The following is a 16,438-nucleotide window of genomic DNA, read 5'->3' on the forward strand; positions in this document are numbered from 1 at the left end:
GGCACCACTAACCAAACACTGCCCTGAAGACCAAGGAACTCTCCAAACAAGTAAGGGACAATGTTGTTGAGAAGTACAAGTCAGGGTTAGGTTATAAAAAAAATCTCCAAATCTTTGATGATCCCTAGGAGCCCCATCAAATCTATCATAACCAAATGGAAAGAACATGGCACAACAGCAAACCTGCCAAGAGACGGCCGCACACCAAAACTCTCGGACCGGGCAAGGAGGGCATTAATCAGAGAGGCAGCACAGAGACCTAAGGTAACCCTGGAGGAGCTGCAGAGCTCCACAGCAGAGACTGGAGTATCTATACATAGGACACAATAAGCCGTGCGCTCCATAGAGTTGGGCTTTATGGCAGAGTGGCCAGAAGAAAGACATTACTTTCAGTAAAAAACAAAATGGCATGTTTTGAGTTTGTGAAAAGGCATGTGGGAGACTCCCAAAATGTATGGAGGAAGGTGCTCTGGTCTGATAAGACTAAAACTGAACTTTTTGGCCTCAAAGAAAACGCTATGTCTGGTGCAAACCCAACACATCACCCAAAGAACACCATCCCCACTGTGAAACATGGTGGTGGCAGCATCATGCTGTGGGGATGTTTTTCAGCAGTCGGGAAACTGGTCAGAGTTGAGGGAAAGATGGATGGTGATAAATACAGGGATATTCTTGAGCAAAACCTGTAGCACTCTGTGTGTGATTTGAGGCTAGGACGGAGGTTCACCTTCCAGCAGGACAATGACCCCAAACACACTGCTAAAGCAACACTTGAGGGGTTTAAGGGGAAACATGGAAATGTGTTGGAATGGCCTAGTCAAAGCCCAGACCTCAATCCAATAGAAAATCTGGGGTCAGACTTAAAGATTGCTGTTCACAAGCACAAACCATCCAACTTGAAGGAGCTGGAGCAGTTTTGCAAAGAGGAATGGGCAAAAATCCCAGTGGTAAGATGTGGGAAGCTCATAGAGACTTATCCAAAGCGACTTGGAGCTGTGATAGCTGGAAAAGGTGTCTCTACAAAGTATTCACTTTAGGGGGGTGAATAGTTATGCACATTGATTTTTTCTGTTATTTTGTCCTATTTGTTGTTTGCTTCACAATAAAAAAAAACACATCTTCAAAGTTGTGGGCGTGTTCTGTAAATGAAATGATGCAAATCCTCAATCAATCCATGTTAATTCCAGGATGTGAGGCAACAAAACATGCCAAGGGGGGTGAATACTTTTGCAAGGCACTGTAAATATGTGAAAAGTGTGGGGGAGGGACATTTGTATGGCGCCCCCCGGAGTCAATACTTTGTAGAACCCCCTTTCTCAACAAGTCTTTTTGGGGATGTCTCTACCAGCTTTGCACATCTAGAGAGGACATTTTTGCCCATTCTTCTTTGTAAAATATCTCAAGCTCTGTCAGATTGGATGGAGAACGTCTGTGAACAGCAATTTTCAAGTCTTGCCACAGATTCTCAATGGGATTCAGGTCTGGACTGTGACTGGGCCATTCTAACACATGAATACTGTAATAGTCAAGAAGAGACAAACAGCTGCCAGTCCTGAAGTGGTTAAATGCATCGGTAGAATGGAAAATATTCAAAAATTGCCAACACAGTTGTTGTTTTGGATATTGGTACTGAAATAAAACTCATCAAATTTATGCAAAGTCAATCATGAGACGGATCTCTGAAGACTATTTCCATAATTCCAACTCTAATTATATCATTCTGTCTGCTATCACTGGACGTGTCCCGTCATCTCTGTCCGGAGATCACACCAAACCTCAACATGTTGTCTCCGTACTCCTTATCTATTTTAGTCTCTTCATTCTTGGGACTCGGCTTGGCAATCCCTTCTAACACTTGTATTGTGATGGGTTACCTGGACATCATCAGAAAGAAAGGGAAGTTGAGTCCCACCGATGTGATCTTTCTGGCTAAGGGGATTGTGAATATTCTCCTCCAGTGTGTGATGAGTCTACAGGGAATTCTCCTTGTCTTCTGTATGGAGGTCTGTTATGTGACAGAAGTACATGGATTTATAAACACATCAATTTACTTCTTAGCCTATTACAGTTTCTGGTTGACCTTCTGGCTCTCGGCTCATTACTGTAACACCATCACCAATCTCAGCTATGGGTTCTTCATCTGGATAAAGAGAATTGTGTCCAATTTCCTGAGTCAACTTCTATTCCTGACAGCACTTGGGATGTTCATTGTGAGTGTCCCGTGGTTCTCTATTGTGCATACAGAAATTATCCAGTCTTCTGATAACAGTACAGAAGCCTCTAGTATAGTGTTCTATGATTTTTTTTCCTATTCCGTGCCTGCAAACACACTAGGTGTCTTTCTACCATTCTGCCTTAGTCTTCTGTGCCTGGTCCTCACTACCTCCTTTCTGATCAGACACGTCTGGAGGGTGAGGAATAACGACTCTGGATCAACACGTCCAAATCTTCAGGCTCATGTCACTGCACTGAGGACAATCTTCTTCTTACTTCTTTTCTTCACATTCTTCTGCATGTCTCAGATGGACATTTTTCTTCAAAATTCCCCACTGTTTATAGTCTGTTGGAATTTACAATTATTATCTCCATCGATGGAGGCTGCCGTCATCTTTCAGGCCAGCAACAAGCTGAGAAGGATCATTCTGAGAAGATTCTGGACCAGAAGCTGGAGGAACACAGAGACTTAAAATGTGGAGGATCCTTAGCTTGAATGTTTAGATATTCACTGTAGCCTTTTAGTGTGAAAGTGATCAACGTAAATTGTTACTTAAAGGGTTAGTTCACCTTTACTAAAAAACTGCCTATACAGATAAGGGGTGTCTGTAGATAAAAACAAACTCTACAGCTCTGACTGAAGTTTACTAATTATTGTAGTAAAGGTAGATAGTAGTATAGCTGTTTGATAGCATTTAATACCCCCCCCCAAAAAAAAAATAAAAAATAAATAAATAAAAAAACACACACATTGTATACATTCACATCCTCTTTTCATTCTCTAATTTATAAGAGAAATTTGGGTCACATCACAGGGTATCGGATAAGGTTTGGTCCAATACCACAAAGTACTGAAGGTGCACTTTGAAAAAACAATCACAAAGCAGGTGTACATGGAAGATCGTAGATCATTGTGACCTCAGGTATATCTATATTTGAAAAAGCAATATGTAAATAAAATAATATAAACTAACAAAATGGGAGTAAATCATACACCCTAAACCAGGGTATGCAATGGAAGTGAGTTGCACCCTAAGAATGTCCAATATCCTACAGCATAAAACATCCTATAACATAAAACACTATAATCTTTCAACACTTAGAAAGCATTAAGTTGCATACATAAGACAAAAAAGGCTCGGGTAAATCTCGTCTTATTTGGCTCCTCTGTGTGATTACTTTTGGCGGCTCTGGGTCCCACTGGCTGCAGGCTCAACCACTCCCCTCTGCCTTCTAGTGAATTCTAGAACGTAGCGGACTGGAAGAGGCAGACCATTGGCCTGAATATTTATGTGATCTCAGCCAATCCCTGGGGAAGAATGCTCCGTAGGTGGCTGAGGGGGGCTTAAATAGTTTGGGGCCTGGAGCAGCAAGGGTTCATGTCCAGGAGGAGAGGATCCCAGCCTGAAGGGCCTGTAGGTGGGGTGCAACATGTAGGTGGGGTACAGCATGTAGGTGGGGTGCAACATGTAGGTGGGGTTCAGCATGTAGGTGTGGTGCAGCATGTAGGTGGGGTTCAGCATGTAGGTGGGGTGCAGCATGTAGGTGTGGTGCAGCATGTAGGTGGGGTGCAGCATGTAGGTGGGGTGCAGCATGTAGGTGGGGTACAGCATGTAGGTGTGGTGCAGCATGTAGGTGGGGTTCAGCATGTAGGTGGGGTACAGCATGTAGGTGTGGTGCAGCATGTAGGTGGGGTTCAGCATGTAGGTGGGGTACAGCATGTAGGTGGGGTGCAGCATGTAGGTGGGGTGCAGCATGTAGTTGGGGTACAGCATGTAGGTGGGGTGCAGCATGTAGGTGGGGTGCAGCTTGATGCAGTGACAATAACTCACAGAGTCAGGTGCAAATAGAGAACTTGTCTTGAAGTAATGCAACAACAGTTGACAACAAACCCGGTGGGAGGACTCCCCGACCAGGTACACTCACGGTTTCCAACAACGTGAAGAGAGCAGGTTAAATAGGGGAGGGCTTAAATAGTTTGGGGTCTGGAACAGCAGGGTTCATGTCCAGGAGGAGAGGATCCCAGCCTGAAGGGCCTGTAGGTGGGGTTCAGCATGTAGGTGTGGTACAGGATGTAGGTGGGGTTCAGCATGTAAGTGGGGTATAGCATGTAGGTGGGGTGCGGCATGTAGGTGGGGTGCAGCATGTAGGTGGGGTATAGCATGTAGGTGGGGTGCAGCATGTAGGTGGGGTACAGCATGTAGGTGGGGTGCAGCATGTAGGTGGGGTGCAGCTTGATGCAGTGACAATAACTCACAGAGTCAGGTGCAAATAGAGAACTTGTCTTGAAGTAATGCAACAACAGTTGACAACAAACCCGGAGGGAGGACTCCCCGACCAGGTACACTCACGGTTTCCATCAACGTGAACAGAGCCTGAGGTTTCAGCCTGACTGACAGTGTCTGTTAAGAGAGCAGACTGCAGGAAGTTGGCCAAAGAAGTTGCGAGCCCTACACTTTCCCTCCTCGTCAGGAGACTTTCCCTACCGCTAAATACTGTTCCTAACAGATGGGGTACCTTTCACTACCCACTTGCAAAAAAGCGCACCAAGCCTGGGAGCAAGGGCCTTAAATAAGCTCTGCCTGACTCAAGATGACGGCCAATGTCACATGGGACAGCAGAATCCAACCAGATAGCTTCCCCAGTGACCCAGGAAACCAGAGAGCAACTATGTTACTCTCGACTTCCTCTCCAGCTACATAGCCTCTGCAGATAAGTGCCACCTTCAGTGGAGAAAGTAGACTGCACCCACCTTCAGTGGAGAAAGTAGACTTCACCGCCTTCAGTGGAGAAAGTAGACTGCACCCACCTTCAGTGGAGAAAGTAGACTGCACCCGCCTTCAGTGGAGAAAGTAGACTTCACTGCCTTCAGTGGAGAAAGTAGACTGCACCCGCCTTCAGTGGAGAAAGTAGACTGCACCCGCCTTCAGTGGAGAAAGTAGACTGCACCTGCCTTCAGTGGAGAAAGTAGACTGCACCGCCTTCAGTGGAGAAATTAGACTGCACCCACCTTCAGTGGAGAAAGTAGACTTCACCGCCTTCAGTGGAGAAAGTAGACTTCACCGCCTTCAGTGGAGAAAGTAGACTTCACTGCCTTCAGTGGAGAAAGTAGACTTCACCGCCTTCAGTGGAGAAAGTAGACTGCACCCACCTTCAGTGGAGAAAGTAGACTGCACCGCCTTCAGTGGAGAAAGTAGACTTCACCGCCTTCAGTGGAGAAAGTAGACTGCACCCGCCTTCAGTGGAGAAAGTAGACTGCACCCGCCTTCAGTGGAGAAAGTAGACTGCACCGCCTTCAGTGGAGAAAGTAGACTTCACTGCCTTCAGTGGAGAAAGTAGACTTCACCGCCTTCAGTGGAGAAAGTAGACTTCACCGCCTTCAGTGGAGAAAGTAGACTTCACCGCCTTCAGTGGAGAAAGTAGACTTCACCGCCTTCAGTGGAGAAAGTAGACTTCACCGCCTTCCGACTGTTGCCCTTCTGGGCAGTTTAGCAGTAATATGTCGAGGTCTCAGCTTAGTGCGAGCAGTGGGGTGGGGGGATGTCTACGAATTTGCTGGAGCTAGATGAAGGGGATTCACTGAGGATGTGGCCTGGGAATTCACCGGAGAAGTATCTGGCCAATATTGGAAGGAGGCACCCAAGTATATGGGGACATTGTGAGTATAGGTCTGGATGTGAGGTCCTAGTGACTGTCTGCTGCTTAACCCCTTGAGTAACTGCTCCAGTGCTGCTGAATTGAGGCCTTCCTGAAGTTTGAATTCCCGGGATTGTCTGTTCCCCTAGCATCTGACAAAAGGGAAATCTTACCCTTGTAGAGAGCAGACAGAGTGAAGAGAGTGAGGCCCGCAGTAAAAGGAAGAACGCAATAGACGCAGGGCTGGCATGACAGGGGTTAAATGGCCTTGTTCATGGTTTAGGGTGCTGGTTTTTAGGGTATGCATGATAGGTCAGCAGGCTGCAGGGGGCAGGGTTTGAGCTGGGTGGAGAAAAGGGGTAATTACGCAGTAGACAGGAAGGGGAGGGCTTCAGTCGGAGAAGATAGTGGAGCAACTTCCCACCCTCCCGCCATGAATATGGTGGTTTGGTACCGGTTAGGGATTCGGGGGGTCGTTCTAAGCCAGATGTGGGGGTGGTGGGGTGCAAGGTCTTTTTTTAGGTTCATATGGGCACCAAAGGGTATGGTGTAGGGACCCGTCTGAGGTACGGCTCCCAAGTGGTGGATGTGTCTAGTTGTCTCCGAGTTGGTGGTTTTTTTTTTTTGTGGTTAGAGGCCGGTGAAGTGACAAGCAGGTACTGTCCTGGGTTTTTATGTCTATGAGGACCTTGCAGCCCTTCCTCTTTAATAAACAGTCTGGTCTGGTTTTTATGTTATTGATATGCTAATTGTTGGTTATTTATATTTGTTTAATAAAAAGGCTGCTATGGACAATTTAACTTCAAATTTTGTGTGGTCGTGGTCACTACGGGAAAAGGTGGGGGTTTCTTGGTATAGCAGTAACAAGTAGACATGTGCGCCCTCAATAAATTTGTTTCGTTTCGTTCCGTTCCGTTTCCTATTAGCCGTTGATTCGTATTTTGTAATTCGTGTCCGAAATTCAATTTGGATTCGTACGAAATACAAATTTTCGTTAGGTTTGTTAACTTTTCGTAACAATTATGAACGTTCATTATGATGAATTAAAAAAGCAAAAAATACCTTTCTCAATATGGCAGTCATCGGGCTCATTGTGCTCATTATGAGGGGCTCCCATCATCCCTGTGCTGTGCTCATTATGAGGGGTCCCCACCATCCCTGTGCTCATTATGAGGGGCTCCCCCCATCCCTGTGCTCATTATGAGGGGCTCCCCCCATCCCTGTGCTCATTATGAGGGGCTCCCACCATCCCTGTGCTCATTATGAGGGGCTCCCATTATCCCTGTGCTGTGCTCATTATGAGGGGCCCCCACCATCCCTGTGCTCATTATGAGGGGCTCCCACCATCCCTGTGCTGTGCTCATTATGAGGGGCTCCCACCATCCCTGTGCTGTGCTCATTATGAGGGGCTCCCACCATCCCTGTGCTGTGCTCATTATGAGGGGCTCCCACCATCCCTGTGCTCATTATGAGGGGCTCCTATCATCCCTGTGCTGTGCTCATTATGAGGGGCCCCCACCATCCCTGTGCTCATTATGAGGGGCTCCCCCATCCCTGTGCTGTGCTCATTATGAGGGGCTCCCACCATCCCTGTGCTCATTATGAGGGGCCCCCACCATCCCTGTGCTCATTATGAGGGGCTCCCCCATCCCTGTGCTGTGCTCATTATGAGGGGCTCCCACCATCCCTGTGCTGTGCTCATTATGAGGGGCTCCCACCATCCCTGTGCTGTGCTCATTATGAGGGGCTCCCCCCATCCCTGTGCTCATTATGAGGGGCTCCCCCCATCCCTGTGCTGTGCTCATTATGAGGGGCTCCCACCATCCCTGTGCTCATTATGAGGGGCTCCCATCATCCCTGTGCTCATTATGAGGGGCCCCACCATCCCTGTGCTCATTATGAGGGGCTCCCACCATCCCTGTGCTCATTATGAGGGGCCCCACCATCCCTGTGCTCATTATGAGGGGCTCCCACCATCCCTGTGCTCATTATGAGGGGCCCCACCATCCCTGTGCTCATTATGAGGGGCTCCCATCATCCCTGTGCTCATTATGAGGGGCCCCACCATCCCTGTGCTCATTATGAGGGGCTCCCACCATCCCTGTGCTCATTATGAGGGGCCCCACCATCCCTGTGCTCATTATGAGGGGCTCCCACCATCCCTGTGCTCATTATGAGGGGCTCCCACCATCCCTGTGCTCATTATGAGGGGCCCCACCATCCCTGTGCTCATTATGAGGGGCTCCCACCATCCCTGTGCTCATTATGAGGGGCTCCCACCATCCCTGTGCTCATTATGAGGGGCTCCCACCATCCCTGTGCTGTGCTCATTATGAGGGGCCCCCACCATCCCTGTGCTCATTATGAGGGGCCCCCACCATCCCTGTGCTGTGCTCATTATGAGGGGCTCCCACCATCCCTGTGCTGTGCTCATTATGAGGGGCCCCCACCATCCCTGTGCTGTGCTCATTATGAGGGGCTCCCACCATCCCTGTACTGTGCTCATTATGAGGGGCCCCCACCATCCCTGTGCTGTGCTCATTATGAGGGGCTCCCATTATCCCTGTGCTCATTATGAGGGGCTCCCACCATCCCTGTGCTGTGCTCATTATGAGGGGCTCCCACCATCCCTGTGCTGTGCTCATTATGAGGGGCCCCCACCATCCCTGTGCTGTGCTCATTATGAGGGGCTCCCACCATCCCTGTGCTCATTATGAGGGGCTCCTATCATCCCTGTGCTGTGCTCATTATGAGGGGCCCCCACCATCCCTGTGCTCATTATGAGGGGCTCCCACCATCCCTGTGCTGTGCTCATTATGAGGGGCCCCACCATCCCTGTGCTCATTATGAGGGGCCCCACCATCCCTGTGCTCATTATGAGGGGCTCCCACCATCCCTGTGCTCATTATGAGGGGCTCCCACCATCCCTGTGCTCATTATGAGGGGCTCCCACCATCCCTGTGCTGTGCTCATTATGATAGTAAAATGATATGAACAAACATTCTTATTTTGTCTGAATCTCCCATCGACTACCAGGACCTCCCCCACTCCCATGTTAAAAAAGGTCATTTTCCCAACCCCCACTCAGCAGCAGAAGACAACCTCTGATTGGTCAACAAAACACCGGTCACGTTTCCTTTGTAACGGAATTTGGATCCGAAATTCGTCAATGAAATTTCGTATTTCGTATACAATTTGGAAGCATAGCAATTCGTATTTCGAAAGTCTAATAACAAGACATATTTAATGCCATAGTCATGTCCTTTGGTGCACTAAATCTGGAGAATCCTAAAGCTCACCCTGCACCCCCAACCAAGTTCAACCAGCATTAAAGCCCAAAAAGACATCCAGTGCCTGGTCATCGAGTTGTGAACCTGCCAGATCTGTTGTCCGCCTGGCTGCTTCTATATCCCGTGAACAGACAGAGAACCCGGGGCAAGTCATCGGGGGGGTCTGTGCTACGACTGTATCCAACCTTTTTTGTATGGTGGACTTATTTTTGTGGACTTGTATTTGGAAGGACCTATTCGCTTTGTGAATGTTTTATTCGTAGCATCCTCTACCTAGGTAGGTACTAGAGTTAGGATTTCTGTAGTGCAGGTCTAGGAAGAAGCTAGGCCTGTTTGTTTCGATCTGTGTGGGCTGGGAGTGGCTCAGAGTAGGCTGGTGACTCACGGAGAGCATCATATTTTGGTTACCTCCCTAGAGGATTCTAGAAGAGTGAAGGTCAAGAAAGGAGGAGCTGTCTAGGGTGTTCTAGGGAGCTCTGGCCAATCCCCAACCTGGATAGGCAGGGGGCAGGCCTCCTTAAATACCCCGTATCAGACTAGCTTTGGGTGGAAGAGCTGGGAGATGGAGTACTAGCTGTCGTATCCCTTGAGGGAGCCCCTCAGTTGGGGGTGGGATCTTGGGCTGGAGCTTGGGAGTGGAAGGGACCCTTGTACAAACCACAGGGGGGGGGTTTGACCAGGAGAGGACAGTGGAAGGTACTGCCAGGCAGGTCTCCAGGATGGATACTCCAGGTGTTGGTGATTGGCACACCATCTGAGATGGATGCAGGGCCAGTGAGGACTGTGATGTCATGGACAGTGGAGTTTGGGCAGCCAGGAGGGCTGGCAGGGCCTGAAGAAGACTAGCTGGGATCGGTAGTCCACCAAGGATAGCTAGCATTTAAGCAATTTAACCTTTTTCTGGCTACACTACTGGGACCCGCGGTCCCTGCCTGCAAAAGGACAATCAACAATCTGCCTGCCTGCATCAACAATCTTAAAGCCCAGTCTGACGTCATTTAAAGGGGTGCATGATGGTTTCTGGTGTATGAAAGAAAAGGGTCAGTAAAGCCCATGTGGGGTACGAAGCAAGCCACTATGACAAGTTAACTCGGCAAGGACTAGTAAGAGGAGGAATGCAGTTGGTAACCAAAACTAGTGCAAGGTGCATTGCAGCCAGTTGTGAAGTGTGGTTCCTGGTGTAGGTGGCAGGTCCACCGGTAACAAGAGGGGTCGATGATCTGGCTACCTCCCTGACGGTCGGTTTCCCATAGCAACTGGGACTGACCCCGCTGTAAGGAGACCTTGTGTGCCTGGCTGCATGGTATGGAAGTGAAGGTGTCAATAAGTGAACACATGAGGTCCACGTTAGTGCATGGCGGGTCCCTACTCTGTCAGTGGGAGTGAGGTGGCAGAGGTACACTGGAGTGGTGGAGGGGGCATGGGCTCCGCTGTGTCCCTCCAAAATGCAACATCTACACAGCAGGGTGTGTGGTGACCCGGGAATAGAGGAACCCGCAGCTCATCTCTAAGCCGGAGAATCACCATAATGTTTGACTCTCACTACAACCACTACACCACTACACCACTACAACCACTACAACCACTACGCCACTACACCACTACACCACTACACCACTACAACCACTACACTACTACACCACTACACCACTACACCACCACAACCACTACACCACTAAAACCACTACAACCACTACAACCACTACAACCACTAAAACCACTACACCACTACACCACCACAACCACTACACCACTAAAACCACTACACCACTACACAACTACAACCACTACACCACTACAACCACTACAACCACTACACCACTACACCACTACAACCACTACACCACTACAACCACTACACCACTACACCACTACAACCACTACACCACTACAACCACTACACCACTACAACCACTAAAACCACTACACCACTACAACCACTACACTACTACACCACTACACCACTACACCACCACAACCACTACACCACTAAAACCACTACACCACTACACCACCACAACCACTACACCACTAAAACCACTACACCACTACACCACTACAACCACTACAACCACTACACCACTACACCACTACAACCACTAAAACCACTACACCACTACACCACTACACCACTACAACCACTACAACCACTACACCACTACAACCACTACACCACTACAACCACTAAAACCACTACACCACTACACCACTACACCACTACAACCACTACACCACTACAACCACTAAAACCACTACAACCACTACACCACTACACCACTACAACCACTACACCACTACACCACTACAACCACTACACCACTACACCACTACAACCACTACACCACTACAACCACTACACCACTACAACCACTAAAACCACTACACCACTACAACCACTACAACCACTACACCACTACAACCACTAAAACCACTACACCACTACAACCACTACAACCACTACACCACTACAACCACTACACCACTACACCACTACAACCACTACACCACTACAACCACTACAACCACTAAAACCACTACACCACTACATCACTACAACCACTACAACCACTACACCACTACACCACTACACCACTACAACCACTACACCACTACACCACTACAACCACTACAACCAATACACCACTACAACCACTACACCACCACACCACTACAACCACTACGCCACTACACCACTACACCACTACAACCACTACACCACTACAAATACTACAACCACTACACCACTACAACCACTACACCACCACACAACTACAACCACTACGCCACTACACCACTACAACCACTACACCATTACAACCACTACACCCACTACACCCACTACAACCACTACACCACTACACCACTATAACCACTAAACCACTACACCACTACAACCACTAAACCACTACACCACTACAACCACTACAACCACTAAAACCACTACACCACTACACAACTACAACCACTACACCACTACAACCACTAAAACCACTACACCACCACACCACTACAACCACTACGCCACTACACCACTACACCATTACAACCACTACACCACTACAAATACTACAACCACTACACCACTACAACCACTACACCACCACACAACTACAACCACTACGCCACTACACCACTACAACCACTACAACCACTACACCATTACAACCACTACACCCACTACACCCACTACAACCACTACACCACTACACCACTACAACCACTAAACCACTACACCACTACAACCACTACAACCACTACAACCACTACACCACTACAACCACTACAACCACTAGACCACCACACAACTACAACCATTACGCCACTACACCATTACAACCACTACACCACTACATCACTACACCCACTACACCATTACAACCACTACACCACTACAACCACTACACCACTACACCACTACAACCACTACACCATTGCAACCACTACACCACTACACCCACTACAACCACTACACCACTACACCACTAAACCACTAAACCACTACACCACTACAACCACTACACCCACTACAACCACTACACCACTACATCACTACAACCACTACACCACCACACAACTACAACCACTACGCCACTACACCACTACAACCACTACATCACTACACCCACTACACCATTACAACCACTACACCACTACGACCACTAAACCACTACAACCACTAAACCACTACACCACTACAACCACTACACCACTACAACTACTAAACCACTACAACCACTAAACCACTACACCACTACAACCACTACACCACTACAACCACTATGCCACTACAACCACTACAACCACTACGCCACTACAACCACTACGCCACAACACCACTACAACCACTACACCACTAAACCACTACATCACTACAACCACTACAACCACTAAACCACTACACCCACTAAACCACTACACCACTACACCACTACAACCACTAAACCACTACACCACTACAACCACTACACCACTACAACCACTAAACCACTACTTCACTACAACCACTATAACCACTAAACCACTACAACCACTACGCCACTACAACCACTACACCACTATAACCACTACACCACTATAACCACTACACCACTACAACCACTACACCACTACAACCACTAAACCACTACACCAGTACAACCACTACAACCACTAAAACCACTACACCACTACACCACTACAACCACTACACCACTACACCACTACAACCACTATGCCACGACACCACTACAACCACTACACCACTACAACCACTAAACCACTACAACCACTACACCACTACAACCACTACAACCACTACACCACTACAACCACTATGCCACTACAACCACTACGCCACTACACCACTACAACCACTACGCCACTACAACCACTACGCCACAACACCAATACAACCACTACACCACTAAACAACTAAAACCACTACACCACTAAACCACTACACCACTACAACCACTAAAACCACTACACCACTACAACCACTAAACCACTACACCACTACAACCACTAAACCACTACAACCAATACACCACTACAACCACTAAAACCACTACACCACTAAAACCACTACGCCACTATGCCACTACTCCACTACACAACTACACCACTAAAACCACTACACCACTACACCACTACAACCACTAAACCACTACAACCACTAAAACCACTAAACCACTACAACCACTAAAACCACTAAACCACTACAACCACTACAACCACTAAACCACTACAACCACTACAACCACTAATCCACTACAACGGCAATCACAGAGCACGCCCGATGCTCATCCCAGGGGTGCACAGGGGTGGGGGCTTCTGGTAGGATGTCAATAGAGACTATAGTGTGGTCAGCAAGTGGTTAAAGTGATAATAAAGGTGTATTAAGAAAAAAATCTACATACATGATATACGTACCTGCTCTATAATGGTTTTGCACAGAGCAACCTCAGTCATCCTCTTCTTAAGTCCCCCACCAGGCTCCTGGCACCTCCCTCCTGCCGAGGGCCCCCATGCAAGCAGCTTGCTATGGGGGCACCTGAGCAGGCCTGCTCCCGAGCCGCTGCTCTTCATGTCCATTCACACACGGAGCATGGCTCGGCCCCACCCGAATTCTCTCTCCTCATGGGCTCATTGGCTGTGATTAACAATAGCCAATGGCTCCTGCTGCTGTCTCAGGCCAATGAGGTGGAAAAGAACTGGGAGAGCTTCTGCTCTCATGCACATTGTTGGATCGAGATGGGGTTCAGGAAAGGGGGGCTGGGGGGCCGCTGCATGCAGAAAGTTTTTTACCTTCATGCATAGAATGAACCTTGAGCCTTTACAACCACTTTAGAGTTTACAATTAACTTCAAGTCAAAGCAGTAAGGACAGTTCAAAATGTGTCTGACCCCCACCGGGAAGGTGAGCATGCCTGACATTCTGCTCTGCAGCACAAACATTACGTTAATCAATGACCAGATTCCTTCTATCACTGAGGTCCCGAATGCCTTCATTTCTGCTTTACATTTTCTATTCCGTGTGATCTGGAAATCTGGACTCACCTAGAAGGAGAGTGGCGAGGGTGATGAGAAGAAGCATGGTGCCCTCTAGGAGAAGGCCCCCTGTATGGAAGGACTTGGCTGATGGTCCTCTTGGAGAAGGTTCCCTGTATGGAAGGTCTTGGCTGATGGTCCTCTTGGAGAAGGTCCCCTGTATGGAAGGACTTGGCTAATGGCCCTCTTGGAGAAGGTCCCCTGTATGGAATGTCTTGGCTGATGGTCCCTTTTAAAGTCTATAAACTGTGGGTGTTCTTCTGATAGTGAAAGGTTGTGAGAAGTTCAGCTCCTCATGTCCCAACTACGTCTTCTGCTTTCTTGTTCTCAGTATCTGCCTTATGAGAACAACCACTAACTCTGCACAGCAATAACCACAATAGAAGAGCTTTCTTTACAGCCCCGAGCTCGGTGGAAGGTCCTAGAAACCGAGAGATTAGGTATCTCCAGGGGAGAAGGCTTACCACCCCCCCCCGTCTCCTGATATTTCCTCATATCTACTAGTACCTTCAGACTCATTAGGTCACTGCGCTAGCCATCTACACGGCTCAATAAATGATCATTTCAGCACCAAACGGTTAAATCCTCGGCATGTTTTCCTGAAAGAAACTTGTTCTATTATCCCTTCTCTTTGTGTGACAAATATTACACTGTGGAGCGGTGACACCTGTGTTTGTCACACACCATTCAGGAGCTAATCCTTACCACCGAAGGCAACAATGGCCCCAGAATTCACAGAGGGATAACCCGTAATCAGAGCCTTTCTATAATAAGGAACAAGGTCAAGGTAATCCAGATCATCACGAAATGTACAAGGAGCAAAATACCCAGGAGAGGCCTTTATTGAATGTAGATTGTGTCTGCCGGAACCTTGTGGTGTAGGTGGCACGTAGGTCTTTCAAGGGGCTCCCATCCTAATCCTTAGTCATGTTCTGGGTCCTGGACCCCTGTAGAGCTTTAGGTGGGATGAAGGCTTCAGCTCTGGGTCCATATCTTACTTGGTAGCCAGATTTCCTCATTAGTCTCACCTGTGCACAGACCTTTATAGATATGTGTGGCCACCTCTAAGCCCCTGGTGCCCAACCTGAGGTCCAAGGGCCAGGTGTGGCCCCTTAGTGCATGATGTGTGGCCCCTTGGAAACCGAGAGATTAGGTATCTCTAGGGGAGAAGGCTTACCACCCCCTCCTGATATTTCCTCATAACTGCTAGCACCTTCAGACTCAGCCAATAGGATATGTACATCGCAGGGGGTGTGTTGGGGGCCACGTGAGCCAGTGAGATGCATGGGACTAGAAATCCCAGAATGATCCATCAGCCTATACCTTACACCAGGTACCTGGGCATGCTGGGAGTTGTAGTGCTATGGCAGGTGGAGAGCTGTATTTTAGGGTCTGCAGGGTGCAGGGGAGACTTAACCCCTCGGTTGGATGTCCTCGCTCCCCCTGGCTCCGCCTCCTGCACTCCGTTCAGGTTTCTCCTGGAGATGCTGCAGAGGTCTCATTCTTTATGCTGCATTTACATCAGTTCAAACCCCAGAATGTCGCTGACAGTAGCAGGGGAGTTGGATGGTCCGGACGCCGGATACCGATACCTCTCCTTGCCGGACCTTCACTAAATTCTAAAAGTTTAATTTGCTTATATTTTTCTTTCCCTGGCCCCCCCTCCCCCCTCATCAACATGCTAAATGTTTTCCATTACTTACCTTACTAGTCCTAGTGATGTCATCACCGAGTCTCTGTGCTTCTCTATGCAATGCAGGCAGGTCATGG

General features: G+C 48.4%; 1 protein-coding gene across 3 annotated transcripts in view; it reads right to left on the minus strand.

Moving 5' to 3' along the window:
- The window catches only part of LOC141148139 (uncharacterized), a 77,046-nt gene that overhangs the window by 38,454 nt on the left and 22,154 nt on the right, over positions 1-16,438 (minus strand). The window contains exon 1 of one of the 3 annotated variants that reach the window (XM_073635324.1): positions 14,678-15,110. The exons of 1 other annotated variant lie outside the window; for it this stretch is intronic. In XM_073635324.1, the coding sequence (XP_073491425.1) occupies positions 14,678-14,714 (37 nt within the window). In that variant the 5' untranslated portion in view covers positions 14,715-15,110. Of the gene's footprint in view, positions 1-14,051; positions 14,285-14,677; positions 15,111-16,438 lie in introns of those variants that run through there. One more of the 3 variants, XM_073635325.1, reaches the window with a different exon arrangement.

Source organism: Aquarana catesbeiana, linkage group LG06 (genome assembly GCF_042186555.1).
Source record: "Aquarana catesbeiana isolate 2022-GZ linkage group LG06, ASM4218655v1, whole genome shotgun sequence".
Taxonomy (NCBI): Eukaryota; Metazoa; Chordata; class Amphibia; order Anura; family Ranidae; genus Aquarana; species Aquarana catesbeiana.